Source organism: Sinohyriopsis cumingii, chromosome 8, assembly GCF_028554795.1.
Source record: "Sinohyriopsis cumingii isolate HCF-2022 chromosome 8, ASM2855479v2, whole genome shotgun sequence".
NCBI classification, from domain to species: domain Eukaryota; kingdom Metazoa; phylum Mollusca; class Bivalvia; order Unionida; family Unionidae; genus Sinohyriopsis; species Sinohyriopsis cumingii.
In genome coordinates, this window is record NC_142968.1 from 81174884 (window position 1) to 81193549 (window position 18666).

Sequence of the window (18666 nt, forward strand, 5' to 3'; positions counted from 1 at the left end):
ATTTTGATATTCAAGGCTGATGCATTACTCTCCTTTAAGATACCAACGGAAATACCGTACAATATAGGCCCACATGTCGTCAGAGACTTAACTAAGATTTTGATGGACCAGTAAAATACATACATCTTAAGGTAATATGAAAAGATGAATGCATACATACTTTTACATATGAGAAGCAAATTTTCACACTAAATACGATTTAATCTAGATTGATTAATAATTCAGTGCAATGGACAATTGAAGTTTTGAAAAGGTATATACACTTTAAATGTACTATATCGTACAATCTGTTATTTACACGTTGTAAGCCACACAAAAAGTTCCTCCGGTTGTTTTGATGTGTGTGCATGTGTCTGTGTGTATGGCTATCTTTCGCTTCCTCCATAAAGATGAAACATGAATGTGCATATAGTTTACAAATATTTTAAAATGTATGAACAAAAAGAAGATCCATTTCCATAAAGTTATAAACCTAGAGTAAGGGCATTACACCATTATATGTCTGTCTAATTTGTGCAAATTTACACTGGAGAATAAAAATAACAGGGCGAGTCTTAGTGAAACTATGCGAATGAAAATGTGACGACAAAAACAGGTCGTGGTAGACGCCACTAAAATCATATTAAGCATAAATCACTGAGGGCTGGCAAAGCAAGATCTAGAACACATGTTCTCACTGTATTACTTTATTACTGAAGAAATTAGGGTTGAGAAGCAAATTCTCCAACAAAGGTACAAAACTTCCCCCAAGATAAAAATATTTAACGTAAAGCGCGCGCGCGCGCGCGAGAGAGAGAGAGAGAGAGAGAGAGAGAGAAAGAGAGAGAAAGAGAAAGAGAGAACAGATAATAACATACATGGTACAAATAATACTATTTACATAGGTTTTGTCAGTTATCATTTACAAACATTTGACGAAAATCAGAAAGAAAAATTGTCCTGTTGCGTTAATAAAATATTAAATAGCTTTAAATACTGCACATTTTTATCATACTGTCGATGCGATGAACTTTGAAGTAGTATGACTATCATGTAGGGAAATTAGGTGACTACAACTTATAAAAGCGTTCCTCGAACGATCTCCATAACGGTTACATTCTGAGGAGGTACAGTTCAAGGGCGTCTTATATGCGGATTATTGGATTAGTTAATTAGAGTACAACACTTATTTCTAATTCTTGCATGCAGGAGACAAGAGTTCATTATGTACATATTATATTGGTAGTTTGCATGTTTTCCAAGTGATAAGTAATCTTAATTCAAAAATGGATGGGAGAGGTCTTAAATTTTTAAGAAGGCTGTTCCACAAAGATAAGGTCGAAATAATAAAAGACTTAGATATTTTAAAGTTAATCTCAAATATGTAATGTCGAAATAAAATGTATTCATTGGTTATAAGGCGCTAGGCATTTAGAGATGGTAATAGATAATAAAGATAAAATTGGTATTGAAATGTTTAATTTTGTACAAGTTATATAATATATGGAATTTTCGTCTTTCACAAAGGTTTGACATACTAGTTTCTCCATAAGAGTTTTCAATTGTGGTTCTTCCGTTAAGTCCAGTAATAATGTGTGGTGCCTCGGACTGGAGAATTTTAATATGTCTGAATCTTCCTTGAGAAAAGCACCACAGGGAACATCTGCATACTCTACAGAGGAAGGTATAAATGACGGGTATATTATTTTCTAAAGGGTGCTTGGTTAATCATGAAGTTTAGTTTCAAAATTGATTTAATCGTGTTAGATACAGACGTGCATAGAGCTTGTCTTTGTGAGGACATCCAGTTTCCATCACTACAAAAATCACACCACATCAGGGCAGCATATAAAGCTATGAATTTTATTCTCAATAAATAGCTTAGAGAGATAAACTGACAACTTTTATAGTAAACACCAATGCATCTGTATTGTTGGGATTAAACTTTTCTAGCTATTGTGTACACCAGACCTTTTGTTGAGAATTTCAAGATTGGCGTTTCAATTTTTTCATTATTATTGACGCTTGCAGCTATAAGATATTGCCTGAAAATAATCTCGCAAGAACAAGTATACTATCAGCAATATTGTTTAAATAAAGACAAAACACAACGGTCTTAAAACTGACACTTGTGGAATACCTCCTTGAACTGGGTTAAATTCAGAATAATATATGTTTCGCCGCACACACGTTTTTCTATCAGAAAAGTAGCATCTAAACCAGGGGTACCTAACCTACTGGCATGAGGGGCCACATTACAATTTTGTTCTTATTCAGTCAGCAGAATTTGTGAAAGGCTGGCTGGCTGTATATCAATATTTGGCGTGTCAGATTCTCTCCTTTGGCCCTCTTAGAAACCGTTCCGAAAGCGGATGTCTAATTTCTTATGTTCTTCATTTGCAAAAAAACAACATTGCCAAACCCAGTCAAATGCATTGGAGATATCATACAATACCGTTGCCATATGTTAGGATAGTTGCAAGCTGCATACATTGTTTGATAAATATCGATAAGCTCTTGATGACGAGCAATCAAATGACAAGATAGGAATCATGACTGGCACCTATACCGAGCAACGTTTTGATAGAAGTAATTACATTATAAGCATTTGACTATGACCCTTTGTGTAAGTTTCCCTATTCAATTTAAGAATCTTATTGGTTTGTGCTTGGTAGGATCACTCCAGTCCCTTAAATGAATGATTCTTGGGAAACATTGTTCCCGGATAGATTTATAAAAAGTACACATATTGGAATACATGTCTTACAACATAGTTTGTTTTGCCATAACCACTTGCTGTACAAATCGAAGTATTTAGTATTAGGTCCTTATTTAATTCGTCTAAAATAACGACGTTTTCATGTACACACACAACGAGTGATTGTACTTAAACAATATACAAAAAATGCGTGTTTTGGGAAGGAGATCAATGCATATTTATGAGAGGGAAAGAGCGGTTTTAAATCTTCAATTTAATACATAATCCATTATTTCCAAATATAAGATCAGAACGACTAGGATGGAGAATGTTTTCAGAGATCTAGATCACGATTTCTGCTTCATAGGTGTTCCTATCAAGTCTAATCGGCTGTGTTATATCCGGACATTACTGTTATTAAGTCATCAATAAAAACATCAATCAAACCAGACATAATTAAGTCATTAAAAGACTAAAATGAATAGAAATTTAAGTCATCAGTAGACACAGATTAAGACATAAAATGCGTTGATCATTAGCCACTTTTGAATCAAGTAAGATATAATAAAATCACCATGACCCACTTATGGATGACGCCAGACAAAATTAATGAATCAATTGGCTCAAAAAATGTAGCTAGACAACTTTGTCATCAATAGACACAGCTATGAAACCAGACAAAATTAAGTTGTTGTGATAGGTTTAAAGCCATTTTCCAGTACACGATATGGCCGCCAGTATAATTAGTGCAGGCATAACACGGGAAAACCCCGGTGAGACACGTCGACCTACTGGAAGCTACTGGCAAGCTTTTTCACATTCCTACTTTGGTCAAACTCGAGATTGGAACCCACGCGAACAGAGGTGAAGTTGCAGTGATCGGTAAAGGCGAGAGGTTTAGACCATTGAGCCACCTGTGACCCTAAAATTAAATCAGTAAACACATATGAACCAGGCCAGACTAAACTAAGTTATCAACAGACGAAAATGGATCAAGTCAGTCAAAGTCAAGTCATCATTGTACAAATATGAATCAATTCAAACAGAATTAAGTAATCAACAGTCACAAATAAATCAAGTTGCATTTCGGTTAACGAGGTAACCTGAAATTATCCTAATTCATTTTTAATATGATGTAACTTATTACGTGAAGATGTAATATTCAATTGAACTATACATAGGCAATCGTCAAAATCAGCAGCGGAATCAAAATGTCGCGAGTTCGATGCTCTCCTAGGCCAGCCTGCGCAGGCTCCTTCGATGTGTCACTGGGAAAGCCATTTAACTCCCATTTCCTCGGCATGACATAGTCAATGCTGTAGTGAAAGTGCTGTTAAAAACCATAAAAACAAAACAAACAGAACTAGCATACTCTGAAAAATGTGTTGCATTATTATACACTCGTGATATTATGGAGAAAAATACTATGATAATATATGTCAATATCAAGGAACATTCTTGTATGTTTAAGATCGTGTGAGAGTATAAGATTATTTATATATCAATCAAGTAAGTTTACTGCATTTTTAAACTTACGCCCACATTGCTTATAAAAAAAGATTATTTAATCGAGGGACACCAAGTATACTGCTATTCGGAGGAAAGTAGGAAAGTTAGGATGAAGTGGGCAGAATTCACTAATAATATACTCAGGTATAAACAACAAAAATCAGATGTGAGCAGAGTATGTCGATATTTATGATGTCCGAAGAGAAAGCCAATAAGTCTTCCTGTATATCATCCTTTCAGCTTTAGTTTCTAATTGTTGAATTTAGTTTTTTTTTCAAAGAAAATTAGTCAGTATCTTGTTCAAAAATAATCAATCAGTAATCTGAACTCATCCTAGAAGTACAATCTGTGTAACATGAGTTGCGTTTTCAAAATATCCACGTCATTGATTGTAATCATTTCAATTCTTAGACCGAAATATCAGTATTCGCCAAAAAACTAAACAAACAAACTAGACTATCTGCGTGATTTTGCTTCTAAGGCAGTCTTTTCAAGCAATTATGACCTAGAAAAGGAATCGTAATAATCGTCATTCATGAAAGTCCTATCCAGGCTCCTCTTCGACAGTTGGACGCTGACTTCAACTCTCAGATCTCAGTTTAAGACACCATATGACAGATTTTTCTTACGTTCTCTTTCCATGGCAGATGAATCGTCACAAACATTTCCAGCCAGTTCATAATTCACACTATGCGATGTTTTAAGTCTGCTGAAGAAAACATGAGAAATCAAAAGAGATAAATAAACAATAAACATTGAAAATATTGTAGCGCGTCTCTAAAGTTTTGTACCATTTACCAAATATCTTGTTTAAATTCTCACTAAAGAGAAAATAATTACAACGGGTATCTTGGTTTGTGCATATAGGAAGTAGAAAAGAGATGAAATTTTGCATGAGATCGCTTTTATTCATGATATCGACTTTATGCTATAATGAAGAGCTGATGCACAGGTCGTCCGGGATGGTTTCAGTCAAATTTGGTCTAAATAAAATAAATACGTGATATTTTTTCCTTCACTTTTGTCCTAGCGTTGTCCACCATATTTATGAATGTAGATCTACATTATGTGTAGCATACTAAAAGTACTTAAGAAATGAATGGTCTGTATTCATCTTGGTAAAAGCCTGCTTTTGGCGCTAAACATGTTAATAGGTTTAGTAATGTTGGAACATTTGGAATGTTGGTTTTGCATCATTTGTTGAAATATAAAATGCTTTAATAAACTGATCTTATTTAGCGAAATCTGTGACGGAAAAAATGTTGGACTGAGGTTGCGCTTCATTTGTGCTAAAATGCTTTCAGGTTTTGGTGAGATATTTTCTTAGGGCATTTAACGAAGAGTTGTTTGTAGAGTTTTGGTAACGTCACGGAATATTAAAACTAGTGTACCACTATATGTTTCCTGTCAAATTTGGCTTAATGTGGTCGAGAAATATTTGAAGATATGCAAATGGCTAATTTGGGCGTATAGCCTGATAATACGCACTTTATGCCAAACAGAAAACCATCAGGACTACGTATACGTGTTCCAGCGACGCTTGAAGAGTCGATAATAAAACTAGAGTGACAGTCACACGATACACGGTCTGATGGAAGCCGAAAATCCGGAAGGGCTAAATATATTTCACTTACGTACCTAATTCTTATCTGTCATGAAATTAATAAATGATACATGTAAAATCATATGTTAAGAAACCGACACATTATAAAAATATACTTCTCGTTTGCTTAATAAAATGAAAGGGGTTAAAACACACAAGTACAAATACCAGTTCATCTAACTGGGAGGATCCTGGAGGAGTTAATTCGCTAGTAAAGTCACGGCTTCCATACTCAGAACTGGAATCCACGCAAGGAGTCTCCATAGTTCTCTTTCTGTTGATCATTGCGTATAAAGTTGATGGTTCGACTCTTGATGACTACTTCTTGTGCACTTTATTATGCCGCAGAATAGAATCGGCAATCATTACTTGTCCCATGTTTTTCTTGGTTTCAGCGGGATCCTGTGCACGTGCTTGTGATGTCATAGGAGTGCACTGAACCGCATAATCATATTCAAATGAAGGTCCCGCAGTACCTTCGGTAGAACTGAAACATGGTTCATCCAATCGACGTTCAGTTTTCAGTTGAACAAATGTATGCACATGATTGTACTCATCAGGAGTTGGTAGGTTTTTAGTCGACAGTATATTGGAATGTATCTGCAATTTGCTGGTAGTTTTCGTCGCTGATTTTGTAGAGTCTAACCCTTGTGTGTAATTATATTTCTCGTTTAGTTTGTCTTTGCCATGGCCTCTATTATTTATCAAATCAGAGGGATCATCTTCATTGTCAATTTGTGTCGAAAACTTTCTATATTCTTCAGGAGAAGTCGCTTCCTCTAAAATCTGAGACCCGTTACGAGATCTGTTGGCAGCATTTTGTCTTTCATTCCTTTGTGTGGGATTATTAGTCGTGGTCTTTGGTGCTAAATATTATGAAAGAGAAGAAGTTATATTGGATTTCATGTATAAAATTATCAAACGAATACCTTGCTAATTTAAAAAAAAAAGTAATTTGGTAATTTCTGCGCAAACTTTCGGTTGTAAAGATGTTAAAAAAAATATAATGTTATGTATTAACATCAGACCAATCAATAATTGTTTTTAATGAGCGCCGTCTTCGTTATTATTCAGTTTTACAAATCTGTATTATTTTTCGCAATCAACATTTGAATATATATGTGTAAATACTTTATTGATTTATTACTGTGCTAATATGTTCATAAATGTTCTTGTTTTTTCTAATAGAAGTCAGAAACCACTGTCTAAATGGTTAGCGCTCCAGATTCTTTGCCATAGGGGCATGACAACGAACTCAGGGAATATTAAATTATATTTTTTCCTCTCAAGGTACAAACGCTTCAATGGCATCCATGGTCAATGACTGCTACTACCTTTTCTTTGTCGAATTGTCCACACGACAATGATAGCCAGGAAAGCAGCCACAAATATAGCCACTACTGGAGTGACGAAATGCCATAATGTCATCCCTGCAAGGGAATAAAGGTGCTTGTTTGATAGAAGATAAATATATAAGTATAATTCAGAAAAATTCCTAATATCACAAAATATTTACAGATGATATTTGGGGTGATGTGGCGATACATTATGATATTTGAAGATAAAAACAAATACATTTTTTCTTAAATTTCTAATAAACGGCCTTTTATTTATTTATTGTATGTGCTAGCTAGAATAAATGATTCAGTTCCTTCAATTGGTATTGTCTATGTGTACTTACCATTTTCTTTATAAGATCTCGGGGTATCTGTAATTTGCGGACATGATGTGTTCTCTTTGAATGAAAAAGAAACGAAAACAAATAGAACACGGTATGATTCAGAAAAACTCTTGATCAATTCTAACTCAGACCGATATTACTTTTTATGGGACGATAAACTATAATCTCAAAAATTTTCCAATTCACAAGTCATCCATTACAGTCTACTGTTAAGATTTTATATAATTAATTTCATGTGTGAAGAAGTAATGAATCTTTATTATAATTGTCTGTTCAGCAATATTACGTAACGTATTCCTAACGCATTCACAAAATTGTGTCATACATAGAATCCAATCAAATAAAGGTCAGTAATTATCTAAGAGAACAACGAGGACGCACAAATGTTCATAAATGTCCGAATATTTAGATAATGGCCTTAAAATAAACTAAGTTTCATACCGATTCATAACACCTGCAGTATATAATAATTCCGCTGGCTAGATTGTGTCGTACACTGAATTGAACTACAGGACTATTAAGTTATAATACCAATATTAATTGTGGAAGCAATGTGTTTTGTTAATATGGGGATCTTTATGCAGTGACCATAATATTGATTGAATTTCATAGCAAGCTATCAAACACGGTGTAACTTGTGGTAGAATCGAGATTGATTCATTCACCGCTTTGAAACAAAACGTCAGTTAAATTGCAAAGAGAATTGTGGGAGAAAAGTGATTTGACGACATGTTTATCTTCAAATGATGAACGTAATATTTACAAATCTCAAGGCAATTAGTCAAAAATTAGATACGCTATCGAGTGACAGACAGAAGAACGGACCTACGGACCTGAGGAATTCTGTATACTCCAATTGCGGGAGGTAAACAAGTGACTGCTTTTCTTCAGGTATAATTTTGCCCAAGTGTTATTGAAATGATTAGGTGGAAACACATAAACCATTCGCGGACAAATTATATGTTAGACTAGGCAGTAATCTTTCTTACAAATACAACTATTTTAAAAACTGATTTATGGATGATTATTTCTTTCATCAATTTGAGGTTGAGTGCTCGACTAGCCAACAACCAAATGGAGAAGAATGCAAAGGGATATACACTTTATCTATGATAAAAGGAATATGATATACCACGATGTATAAATTATGTTTGCGCCAACCATTCAATAACCTGAAGAGAAATATAATTTTAAAAAATTCATTAAATGTTATTAACGTGTTTACATTGATACATCACCTGTCGCGTTTAGATAATCTAGAAAATGTCATGTATTGCATTTCAGAAAAATATATAACGGCATAATAGTTGTAATAAACCATCGTTCATCTGAGTTGAGAGATAGGGATTATCATTACTGACGCGACCATTAAGGCAATTTTAATAATACAAACGGCACAAAAATTTAATCATTCTCATTTGTGACAATTTTGTCTCAGATTGAGGCTATTTCTTCAGGATTAGCTGAGTTTCTGTATGATGAACCTTTTGCACATGCCAAAGCGTATGAAGGCCTCATGTCCATGTATTTAAGAAAATCTCCTAGTACACAGCCAAAAGAAATCGAAGGAAAAAGAAAAAGACCTCAAAATTGAAGAAAGTTCTGATTCACTTGTGCAATCGGTAAAAATGTAGTTAATATACATATATAACTCAAAAATGAAAATTAAATAAATTAAATAACAAACATAATCTCTCGATCAAAGAAACAACAAATTTCATGTTAAAGCTTGCATGATGACTCAGTCATTAAGCTCGCTGATTTTACAACAAGCAGATCATGAGCTCGAGGCCTGACGTTATTTATGTCCCAATAACCTAAAGGAATGCTTGGGCTTAGATTTTAGACCAGCGTCACCCAGTTAGTTGACTAACAGTGGACTCCCGTCCCATTTAGTGGAAACTGGTGCTCTTGTTACCATGAAGACTGGAATAAGTTTCAATTTAATTAGAGGCTGAGAAATTTTAAATTCTAATGTATTCGCGTAGGCATGCAAAGATCATCAGCTTGCATGAAAACATATTTTTACCAACAGCATTTCTTTGTACGTTTCATTTTGAAAATTCAGTAATGGCCAACATTCCTTCAATGAATTCGCATAATCATTTACCTCGAACGTCCACAAATATCGAATCCAAAAGAAACCCCTTGTCGTCCCAGGCAGTATATATGCCCTTCTCGTGAAACGTTAATTCTCGAATGGTGAGCCATAAGTTCCATTCATTTAATACACAGCTTTCAATGCGATCCCGTGTTTCATGGGGTTTTACATCATAACTACAGTTCATCTGTGCCACATCGTAGATCGTTAAAATACTGTCAACGGTTCGTCCGCAAACTTTAATCGAAGATGTATTTGTGTAATTATACATGAACGAGAGCATCATCGTTTCATTTTTTCGTGCAGTTAATCTACGTCCTGGAAAAGAGTGCAATACACTGGTAAGCATAATAAAAAAAATATCAAAGAAATTTGAAACATGTATTTGATAAAAAGTATCAGAACAATTAAAATATCAGCTTGCTTATCTGTCCTTAATACTGTAGATGTTGCAAGTATTTTGTCCGGAACATTAGTTTTCGTTCGCAGACATGATGGAACCATCATGTATTTCGATTGCAGGGAGGGAGGTAGCCTCGTCTATAGGTAGTACTGCATAAAAAACGATCAAATCAAATGGCCGTGGTCTCGAATTCCGTCTTAGCCGCTACTGTTTGCATTTTTGAGCTAAGCACTGAATAATGTTGATGTCTGCGGCCGTTCAAGCTATATAATTTACTAACATTCGTTGGGCAGTTAAAGTTACTCGATTCAATCGACTCAGCTGTAAATAGATATCATTATCTGATGGGCATCTAACCTTGCTAAATCATATTTTCCCAGGTGTAAATGGATACCATCATTCTCTGAGAAATTAACCTTGCCGAATCCAGTAGTTCCAGGTTAAAACTTGCATCCACAGAGTGTGTCCCTGTTAGATTCAGTGGTACCAGCTATAAACGCTAGATATCATTATCTGTTGGGCAACTAACCTTACTGTACCATTTCATCCTTACTAATAATGGATACAATCATCTTCGGTATGATTAATCTCTATGATTCCATCCGTTGGCGGTATCCACTGTACGTTTAAACTTGCAGGATTCGGTCATCCCAGCTTTAAATTTATACCATCATATATTGGGAATTACCCGGCTGTACCTTGTTGACCTAGCTGTAAATGGACTCAGGTAGCAATTATTATTTACGGTTCAGCACCTACGATTGAATAACCAGTCTATTTTGTCTCTCTGAATTTGGTGGTAACATCCTTGCTATCAAGTTAAAGGGAATGAATGATTTATTCTTTAGAATATGAGGATTGCCGTATGATTGTCCATGGATGTTTCGGCTACATTGCTCATTGTGTAATGAGACACTGATACTGATGAGCGAGCTAAATCTGTGACCAATTGCACCGAACTTTTATAAGAATCCAGACACCAAAAACGATTTCATATTTGAAGTTAGCTGAGTTTAAGATATCATTTATTAGGATTTAGACACATTGAAAAGTTCATTCCTAGGAAATATATGTAGAGACCATATAGGAAAAATAATTGTGATCTGAATCGAAATGACGCTAATAAAACACTCTTTATTTGCTTCACTGCCTGAAGCCTGGCAGAAATTCAGGTCTTATTGTTTCTAACCTTCACCTCTAACCCACAGATGTAGATAAAAGCGATGCTGGGGTTTGCTAATTGTAGACGTATTCTATACCACCTGTATATGACCTGTTTTACAACATCAGTGGAGTGAACCAAATTGATTTGGGACCTTCACACCATTAAGATACAATTTATATTCAGAAGCAAGTGAATTAATTGCATTGTTAACTTTCTTAACAAAGATATTTAGTTAAACATATAATTTTATTGCACACATTAAAAGAATCCATGGCTTTCAAAATCACATGTATTGGTTAAAACAGTTTTCAAATTCGTTTTTAAAACTTATTTTCAAAAAATGACCTCTGAGCGATAACATTTTCTAGCTACGGATCATGTATTAATCAGTGACTTGTTTTGATGCTAAGTCACCGATTACTGCACAACAAATTTAGAAAATTCGTAAAGAGATTTTTAAGGTATTTTTAAAACTGAAGCCTGAGCTATTTGCATGTCTCCCTTATGAAAAGTTAAATGTTGTTATGTATTATCCCTCCACCTCCATGAATAACACAGCGCGGGAAACCAAAATTCGCGATATATATAACTTGTTCTGGTCGATGTAACTAAAATGTGTTATATTGCACCTTTAACTCTTCCCAGAGACCCTACGGGTTAGACCCAAAATCCAGACCCCACTTGCAGATTGCAATCACATGGACACACTGTGTTCCAATATCCACAGCCCTGCTGAAGAGCTTGAGTGGTAATTGACAGATGAACATGCTGATTGTACCACAATAATCTACGGTAGGGCATGGAACAAAGACTAATCGGTACCAATATATTTTCTTTTAGATCATGATACTTTATTCAGGGGTTATGTTTTGAGAATACATGTAAGTTTAAGGACGTGTTAGTCTTCTTTCCTTTTACGAAAACTGATGTCAGAATCCTTTTAGAATTTATTTAACAAATAGCTGGATATGAGAACTAAAAACAACATTAAAACATATATCATGCTGTGTAAAATTCAGTTTAATCAAGTTATAAAATTCTGTCAAAAGGTTGTCATAACCACAGTGACAAAGAGAAAGCTACTTTGGTGCCCTCCACTTTGTCATTCTGGAGGACTCATTCCTTTTTTACACGAATTACAGGCAAGATTGAGGATTAATTGTGATTAGTCATGATGAGTTGTATGGTAGTATTTATGAAGGCAGATTTTCATTTAATAGATGTTTGTATTTATCTGTCCGTCTGTTATAGAAATGTACATGTAACATGTATGCTGGCATATATGAATCTTGACAAATTGATTTCTTTAATTATTAACAGAAGGTGAAAAGAATACATACGTGTAACAAGAATACTTGTTTTTCCTTTCTCTTGGGAATTTTCGCAGACTGTAAAATTTCCACTATCAATAAAAGTGACATTCAGTAGCAGGAAACTGAAATTATCTTGGCTCGAGGTTATCATTTGTATTCGACCAGTATAGTTTGTGGAAATAGATGTAATCCATGGGTTGTATGCCATCACATTAGTGTAATGTAGATTGCTGGTGTAACCAGAGAAGGTGATTTCCAACGTCTTGTTTCCATCTGTTGAGGTTTTATTGATGCGCACCGTTGCATTATCTTCTTGAGTAAATATCTCCGGTGTAAAAGCTACGTATATAAAAATTGGTGATTGCATATATTATTATTCGAGTCATTGCTGGATATCTAAATTTTCGATGCCAAATGATATGTATATGTAGATATTCATATTCGAAAAGTTATCTAAATACATACATTAATTTTGTCTTCATTGAAATGAATATCGTTTACTTTCTTATTACGTACACGCAAGCTATTGTCCACAGAGCCTGTAGGTGATTTCAAATGCAATGTATCCCATACTTTACTATTTTTTGATTGGTTACATTCAGCGAGAGTAAACAATTATAATCGCTTGTACTAATGATCACAGCTGAGTGTGGATCGTACTTCATACATTTGTTACAGTAACATTATAAAACTAATTGTTTTGTTGAAATTGATGACCTTTAAACCGATATTTTAACTGTATATGATTTCAATTTTCTAAAAAGTAAATTGAAATCAGCTACAGTTTGCCTATCATATTAAATTTGAAATCTTTTGTTCAAAATTACATATATTTCCATGTACAAGTTATTAAACTTTACCAGAAACGTGTGTGAATAAAGATCGGCATTTCAAAAGAGCATCGATGACCTCGGGAATATCTAGTATTTTAATTTCTTCAGTCCCACATATTTCATTGACTGCTACTACCATTATTACTAATGCTACTATTAGTATTAAGAATACGATGGGATGAAAACGTGAATCCAGAAACACCTTGCAATTATAACATTATTGTGTTGCTTTATCTGTATGGCATTTAAAGAGTTTATATAATGGTGTGCTTGTACTAACTTGATAGGATTTTAATTTAAATACTACATTATTTATTATATAAGAACACTATAGTATATAGTGTATGACAACACGATAAAATGCTATATATGACACCAATATTTTAGGTCAAGATTGTACGAGTCTTTGTTTAAAGTATTTATTTTTAGTTCAGTGTGATCTCAAAGGAGGAAGTATTTTCATTGAATTAATGAGCGATTCGTTATTTCTTTATCTTGATAGGTATCTTATGGAGAAAAAAAATCCAGGTAGAAACATTGTTAAATTTGAAACTTAGAATTGGCATTAAATTGTAAGATTTAAATGCATGTCAGTACGTGTGTAAGGCATATTGAATTTAAATTGATAAATTTCACACATTCACAAGAGATATCTCGATGTGATTAAGTATTATATAAAACACATATCTATTACCATTGAAATTTTAGTGTGTGTGTCAACGAATGCATGAAATTATATTTTATTATTGATATTATTATTATTGTTTAGTATATCGTATCATTGAAAACAATAGTAATACAAGGCTTTAAATGGAATAAACGCACACACAAACAAACAAACAAATATATATATATAAGTAAGAACAGTTCAGAAATTACTAAAAATCCCTGATTTCACAATCTTGCTTGGAGCCACACACACACACACACACACACACACACACACACACACACACACAAGCGCGCATCTTGGGAAACAAAACGGTACTTTTCTTGTGGTGCATAGAGCACCCATCCCCCCAAGTATGGTATCTTGTGGTTTTCAGCGTCCTTATAAACATTACAATAGGTTCCTAATCATTTTTTTATCAATGCAGTACATTCTGAAAACTAATTCTTAAAATATTAAATGTGATCATTTTAAATCATGTCACAAGTGAGAAAATAATATTCAGATATAAGAAAAATGTCTCAATTTTAATTATGCTTGTGTACTTTAGAAATAGTAGTACAAACATAGTACTTTCAAATACATATATGACATTATCTTAGTATGATAAATTAATACTTTTTATCGACGAAAAACATAAAAATCAGGTCTGAAATCATGAATAGCAGAGAAACACCACTGTAATTGAATAGTCGATTAGAGTTAATTATTTAGATAATTAACCAATTCTACACTACCTTTTGCTGCTCATTATTAACAGTAAATAACCTATTCATCTGTATTATGATGCCCGTGTCAGATATAAAAAATTCCATGTCGTCAACACTTAATTCAGCAGCTAATGTGACGACTTTATCTGAAAACATTCTGAATTTAAATGTTTCTTTGCTAAACATTACTACTTTGACTTACCATTTGTATTATCGATTCCAGACAACACGATGAAAAGGCATATCTTGGTTAAGGTCGCCATTATTTCGAAACTTGCTCTGCCTCCACAAAGTTTTCGAACGGTAAAGACGTATTGAAAAATATAAAAGGCAGTCAGTGTTTTGATACTGTAGTCAATCTTACAGTTATTAAGGAAAATATTTTAAACAATCTCTAAATCATTGTCTTATGAATTGAAAACACCAAAAACCGTAACGACAGTCCAACTCCACATCCCAGCATAACAATAACAAATGAAAATTTGAGGAAGGAGTGTTGATCAACATGTTTCTGGAGGGAAGGAAACAATGTAGATAGAATGTCGGTTTAACGCAACAAAACGCAACTTTAGTAAATGTTGTGACAGAAGTTTTACATTTTGAAGTATACCAGTCAGGTTTAATAGGGGATATGATTTAGTTAGGTAACGTGACCTCAGTACTACTATAGCAAATATTGCGCAAGATAAAGAGAAGTTGCAAACCAGACTAGTCCCTATACGATTTATCCGATACTAATAGAATCATATTTGTATTTCATTCAGACTAAAACTATTTCGAAAAGGCTCAAACGTTCGAATGAAAATTAAAATATTCTACCGCAATTCACTAATCCGTATACTGACGTTAGCAAGGGTAATGAAAGATGTGTGTGTGTCTCTGTGTGTGTGCGTGTGTGAGAGAGAGATATAAATAGAGAACCATTCGAATGAAAAATGTTAGTATATTTTCCTTTAGTTCTATACATAGAGAACGAAGATATACTTTAATGCCATCGCAATACACTTAGAAATTATATAACTGGGTGGTATCAGTAGAAAAGGAATGTGAAGTGAGAACGAGATACCTTCCAATACTAAGTGTATTTATTATTTTCGGGTGGAACGTGGGTTGGGATGTAAAAGAAGGTAGACTAGTGGTTTGTTGGATAGAAATCCAGAAATGAACCAGCCCGCGGGGTGGGGTGAGGGTCTGCGACACCATCAAATTTTGCTTCCTTTTAAGCATTTAAAGGTCATAGTTCTTCCAATCGAACGGGGAAGGAGTTTTATTTGTTACACTTTCATTTTTGTGTGACGTCTTTGTGCAATCCAGCTAATTATCTAGAATGCTCACACGGACAAACATAAAGATGAACCTACGTAAGTACGAACGAAACAATAGATGGAAAGGACTTTATCAAGATGTTCATACTCCAAGGAGGGATGGACTGGCTGAATGGGATGAGCAAATAGCATCAGTAAATGGAATTGAAACCCAATGCTGACTATACGTAAAATATTGTTGTAGAAGTTAATGATTGCATAATGTCACTGAAAATAATGTTTTTAAGATGTCACGTGTACAAGTCTTCTGAAACAAACACTGTGAAAACAATCTTTATTAGTCAATGGAACCAAAACCAAAAGAACTGAAATAGCAAACTTAATATGAAATTCGCCCTTTTGGCGTGAAGAGAAAAGACATTTCGACCTTGCCCTGCCGCGACAAATTGTCATGTTTGAGGATACCTCCACTCCCCATGAACGAAAGAAGGAAACAAAATAAAATAGCACAACAAAGGAAAAGAAATTCTTAAAGCTGTCAATTTAATTAATTTTATGGAACGTTATATTCTGGTTTTCCGTTCGTTTGGCTCACCTCATTTATCTATTGGAATCTTATTTACTTGCTAAAGTTATTTATTTATTTATTTGAAATGCACAGCTGTAGAAAATAAATTATCGTACTCATAAATTTAAAGGTTTCTTTTACTACATACCATTTTTAATATGAGGGTGCGAAAAAGCAAAGGTGAAATTGGCGTAAATGATAAAGTGGTATAATCAATTATTGCAAGGTTTGATGTTATTTTTGAGCAGACGAAGGAAAAGGAAATCAGATACGAAGGGTTTATTAATAGGTATGAACAATTTAATCTACCTCAGGTTATTACCACATTTTTCACATGTCGAAAAGTCTTGAAATTATTTTAATCTTTTTCTGTCTCACAGCATTAAATACCATTGTTTTCCGTACCTATTACTAACAATCATGCATATTTGTATGTAAATACAAGTGGTGTCGATATAATGGGACACACACTCTCGCACACACACACACACACACACACACACACACACACACACACACACACTCACACACACACACACACTGTCACAGAATTAGGCACAAAAAATAACTTGGTTTTGCCTTTGAACTATTTGACTATTTTCTAGGGTGAATAAGTGTTTTTCCAGGTAAGCGACTGTACTAACATGTACCTCGCCGGAAATTGCTTGCGACAAGGGACATTAAAAATGATATGCGAAGCTTATTCAGTTTGTACTGTCATATCGTGTAATGATGCATTTATTACAACGCAGATTTGAAACGTCGTGAACTTTGAATTACAAGTTGCTATTAGAGTTTAATGTATTAGCATATATCTAGAGAGTTTTCAGAACCCATTATTATTATGACCAGTTTGGTTTTATTGTAGCTGACTATGACTAGAGCTGACTAAAGCTGTTTAGTGCTGTCTGGAGTTTCAAGAATATTTAGGGCTGCGTGCTGTCGATATGTATGTACGGTGCTGTATGCTGTCTGTACGTGTGTATACCTATGACTGTACATGTGGTGGATCCGTGAAGGGTGCCAACACAAGGACTCTGTGAAACTGTGCGGTTCATCAGCGTATGAATCGTACGACTGTACAATGGTCAAGATGCATATCTTTGGTCCAACTGTTGTTTCAATTGGGTACATTTTTATGTTCATGTATTTCAAGAGATTATGTGAATCTCTCTTACATTGCATAACATTATTTGAAACACATTTGAATACCTTTAGATTATTTGAATCTTAATCGTACTCCATACGTGAGATTATTTGAATGTCTCTTACAGTGTATAATATTATTTGAAATATTATTTGAAACGTATCTGTAGTCCATGACGTTTCTTGGATCTGTATTTCATAATGAATTCATATTTTTGGTTTATTTTCAATGTGTGAATGTTTTTATAGAGTGATTGGATCAGTCGTATGTTGAGAACGTGAGAGAATCATTGTATTTATACACCATATATTTTTCTTTGTTAATTCATTTCATAAATTTCCATCTTTCACACATTGTGTTTGTGTTATTCACTTAGTCCAAAACCGACTCGGTTTCTATTCTGCAACACAAACACACACACACACACACACACACACACACACACACACACACACACTCCCCGTTAAGTAAGGATCATACTTACATCAAGATGTTACTAAAATGTTATTTCCTTCAGATACTTCTCTTGTAAAGATACAGAAATTAAAAAGAATAAATGTCCGCGCGTGCAGTCTCTGAGTCAAGCACAACAGTTGTAGAGCATGTCACTGATTAACTAATCGGAAGTCCTGTTTTAAATAAGGTCAAATCTTTATAAAGCCAAGGGGAAAAATGAACATTCATCCGCCATGTCTAAACGAATGTTGAAATAGTATAATATTATGCTCCAGTTTCCTGCCTTACTCAAACGCAATATTGCGTCATGCGTTTCGCAGTAGGAATCTGTTTATTTGGTACATGTTAAATGTATTTCGTCGTTACATATAATAGGTTTGAGCTTGTCGGCCCTCTATCTATAAAGAATCTGTTTGTCATGTGTAGGGTTCTCTGTCTTATTTCAATAAATGTAATGATTAAAGGGCACTAACGTTTTTGTAGTAAGACGATAAGCAAGAACTAAACCCAGGCACATCCCTAATATTGCAGCAGCAGTGGGATCTAAATCGACCTAGAAAGAAAA

At 34.3% G+C, this 18666-nt stretch overlaps 1 protein-coding gene across 2 annotated transcripts; it reads right to left on the reverse strand.

The window, feature by feature from the left end:
- Nucleotides 1–726: 726 nt before the first annotated feature.
- LOC149793972 (uncharacterized) lies at nucleotides 727–17751 on the reverse strand. 2 transcript variants are annotated; one of them, XR_016422913.1, is made up of 7 exons: nucleotides 14868–17751; nucleotides 12480–12791; nucleotides 9581–9889; nucleotides 7471–7524; nucleotides 7124–7219; nucleotides 5958–6655; nucleotides 728–4895 (listed from the first exon to the last, which is right to left on the reverse strand). XR_016422913.1 is itself a non-coding variant. In XM_089967907.1 (6 exons), exons 1-6 carry the CDS (start codon nucleotides 14926–14928, stop codon nucleotides 6108–6110), a joined length of 1380 nt encoding a protein of 459 aa, XP_089824033.1. In that variant the 5' UTR covers nucleotides 14929–17751; the 3' UTR covers nucleotides 727–6107. The 2 variants fall into 2 exon arrangements, 1 of the variants encoding a protein (XP_089824033.1); XM_089967907.1 differs by having other exon boundaries at nucleotides 727–6655.
- Nucleotides 17752–18666: the final 915 nt, after the last annotated feature.

Excerpts from the sequence above, each read along its gene's own strand:
- LOC149793972 (XM_089967907.1), bottom strand. The coding sequence starts at position 14,928 with ATGGCGACCTTAACCAAGATATGCCTTTTCATCGTGTTGTCTGGAATC. Across the intron at positions 12,792-14,867 it reads TGGAATCGATAATACAAATG|CTTTTACACCGGAGATATTT; the intron begins GTAAGTCAAAGT and ends TTATATACGTAG. Across the intron at positions 7,220-7,470 it reads GAGATCTTATAAAGAAAATG|GGATGACATTATGGCATTTC; the intron begins GTAAGTACACAT and ends ATTCCCTTGCAG.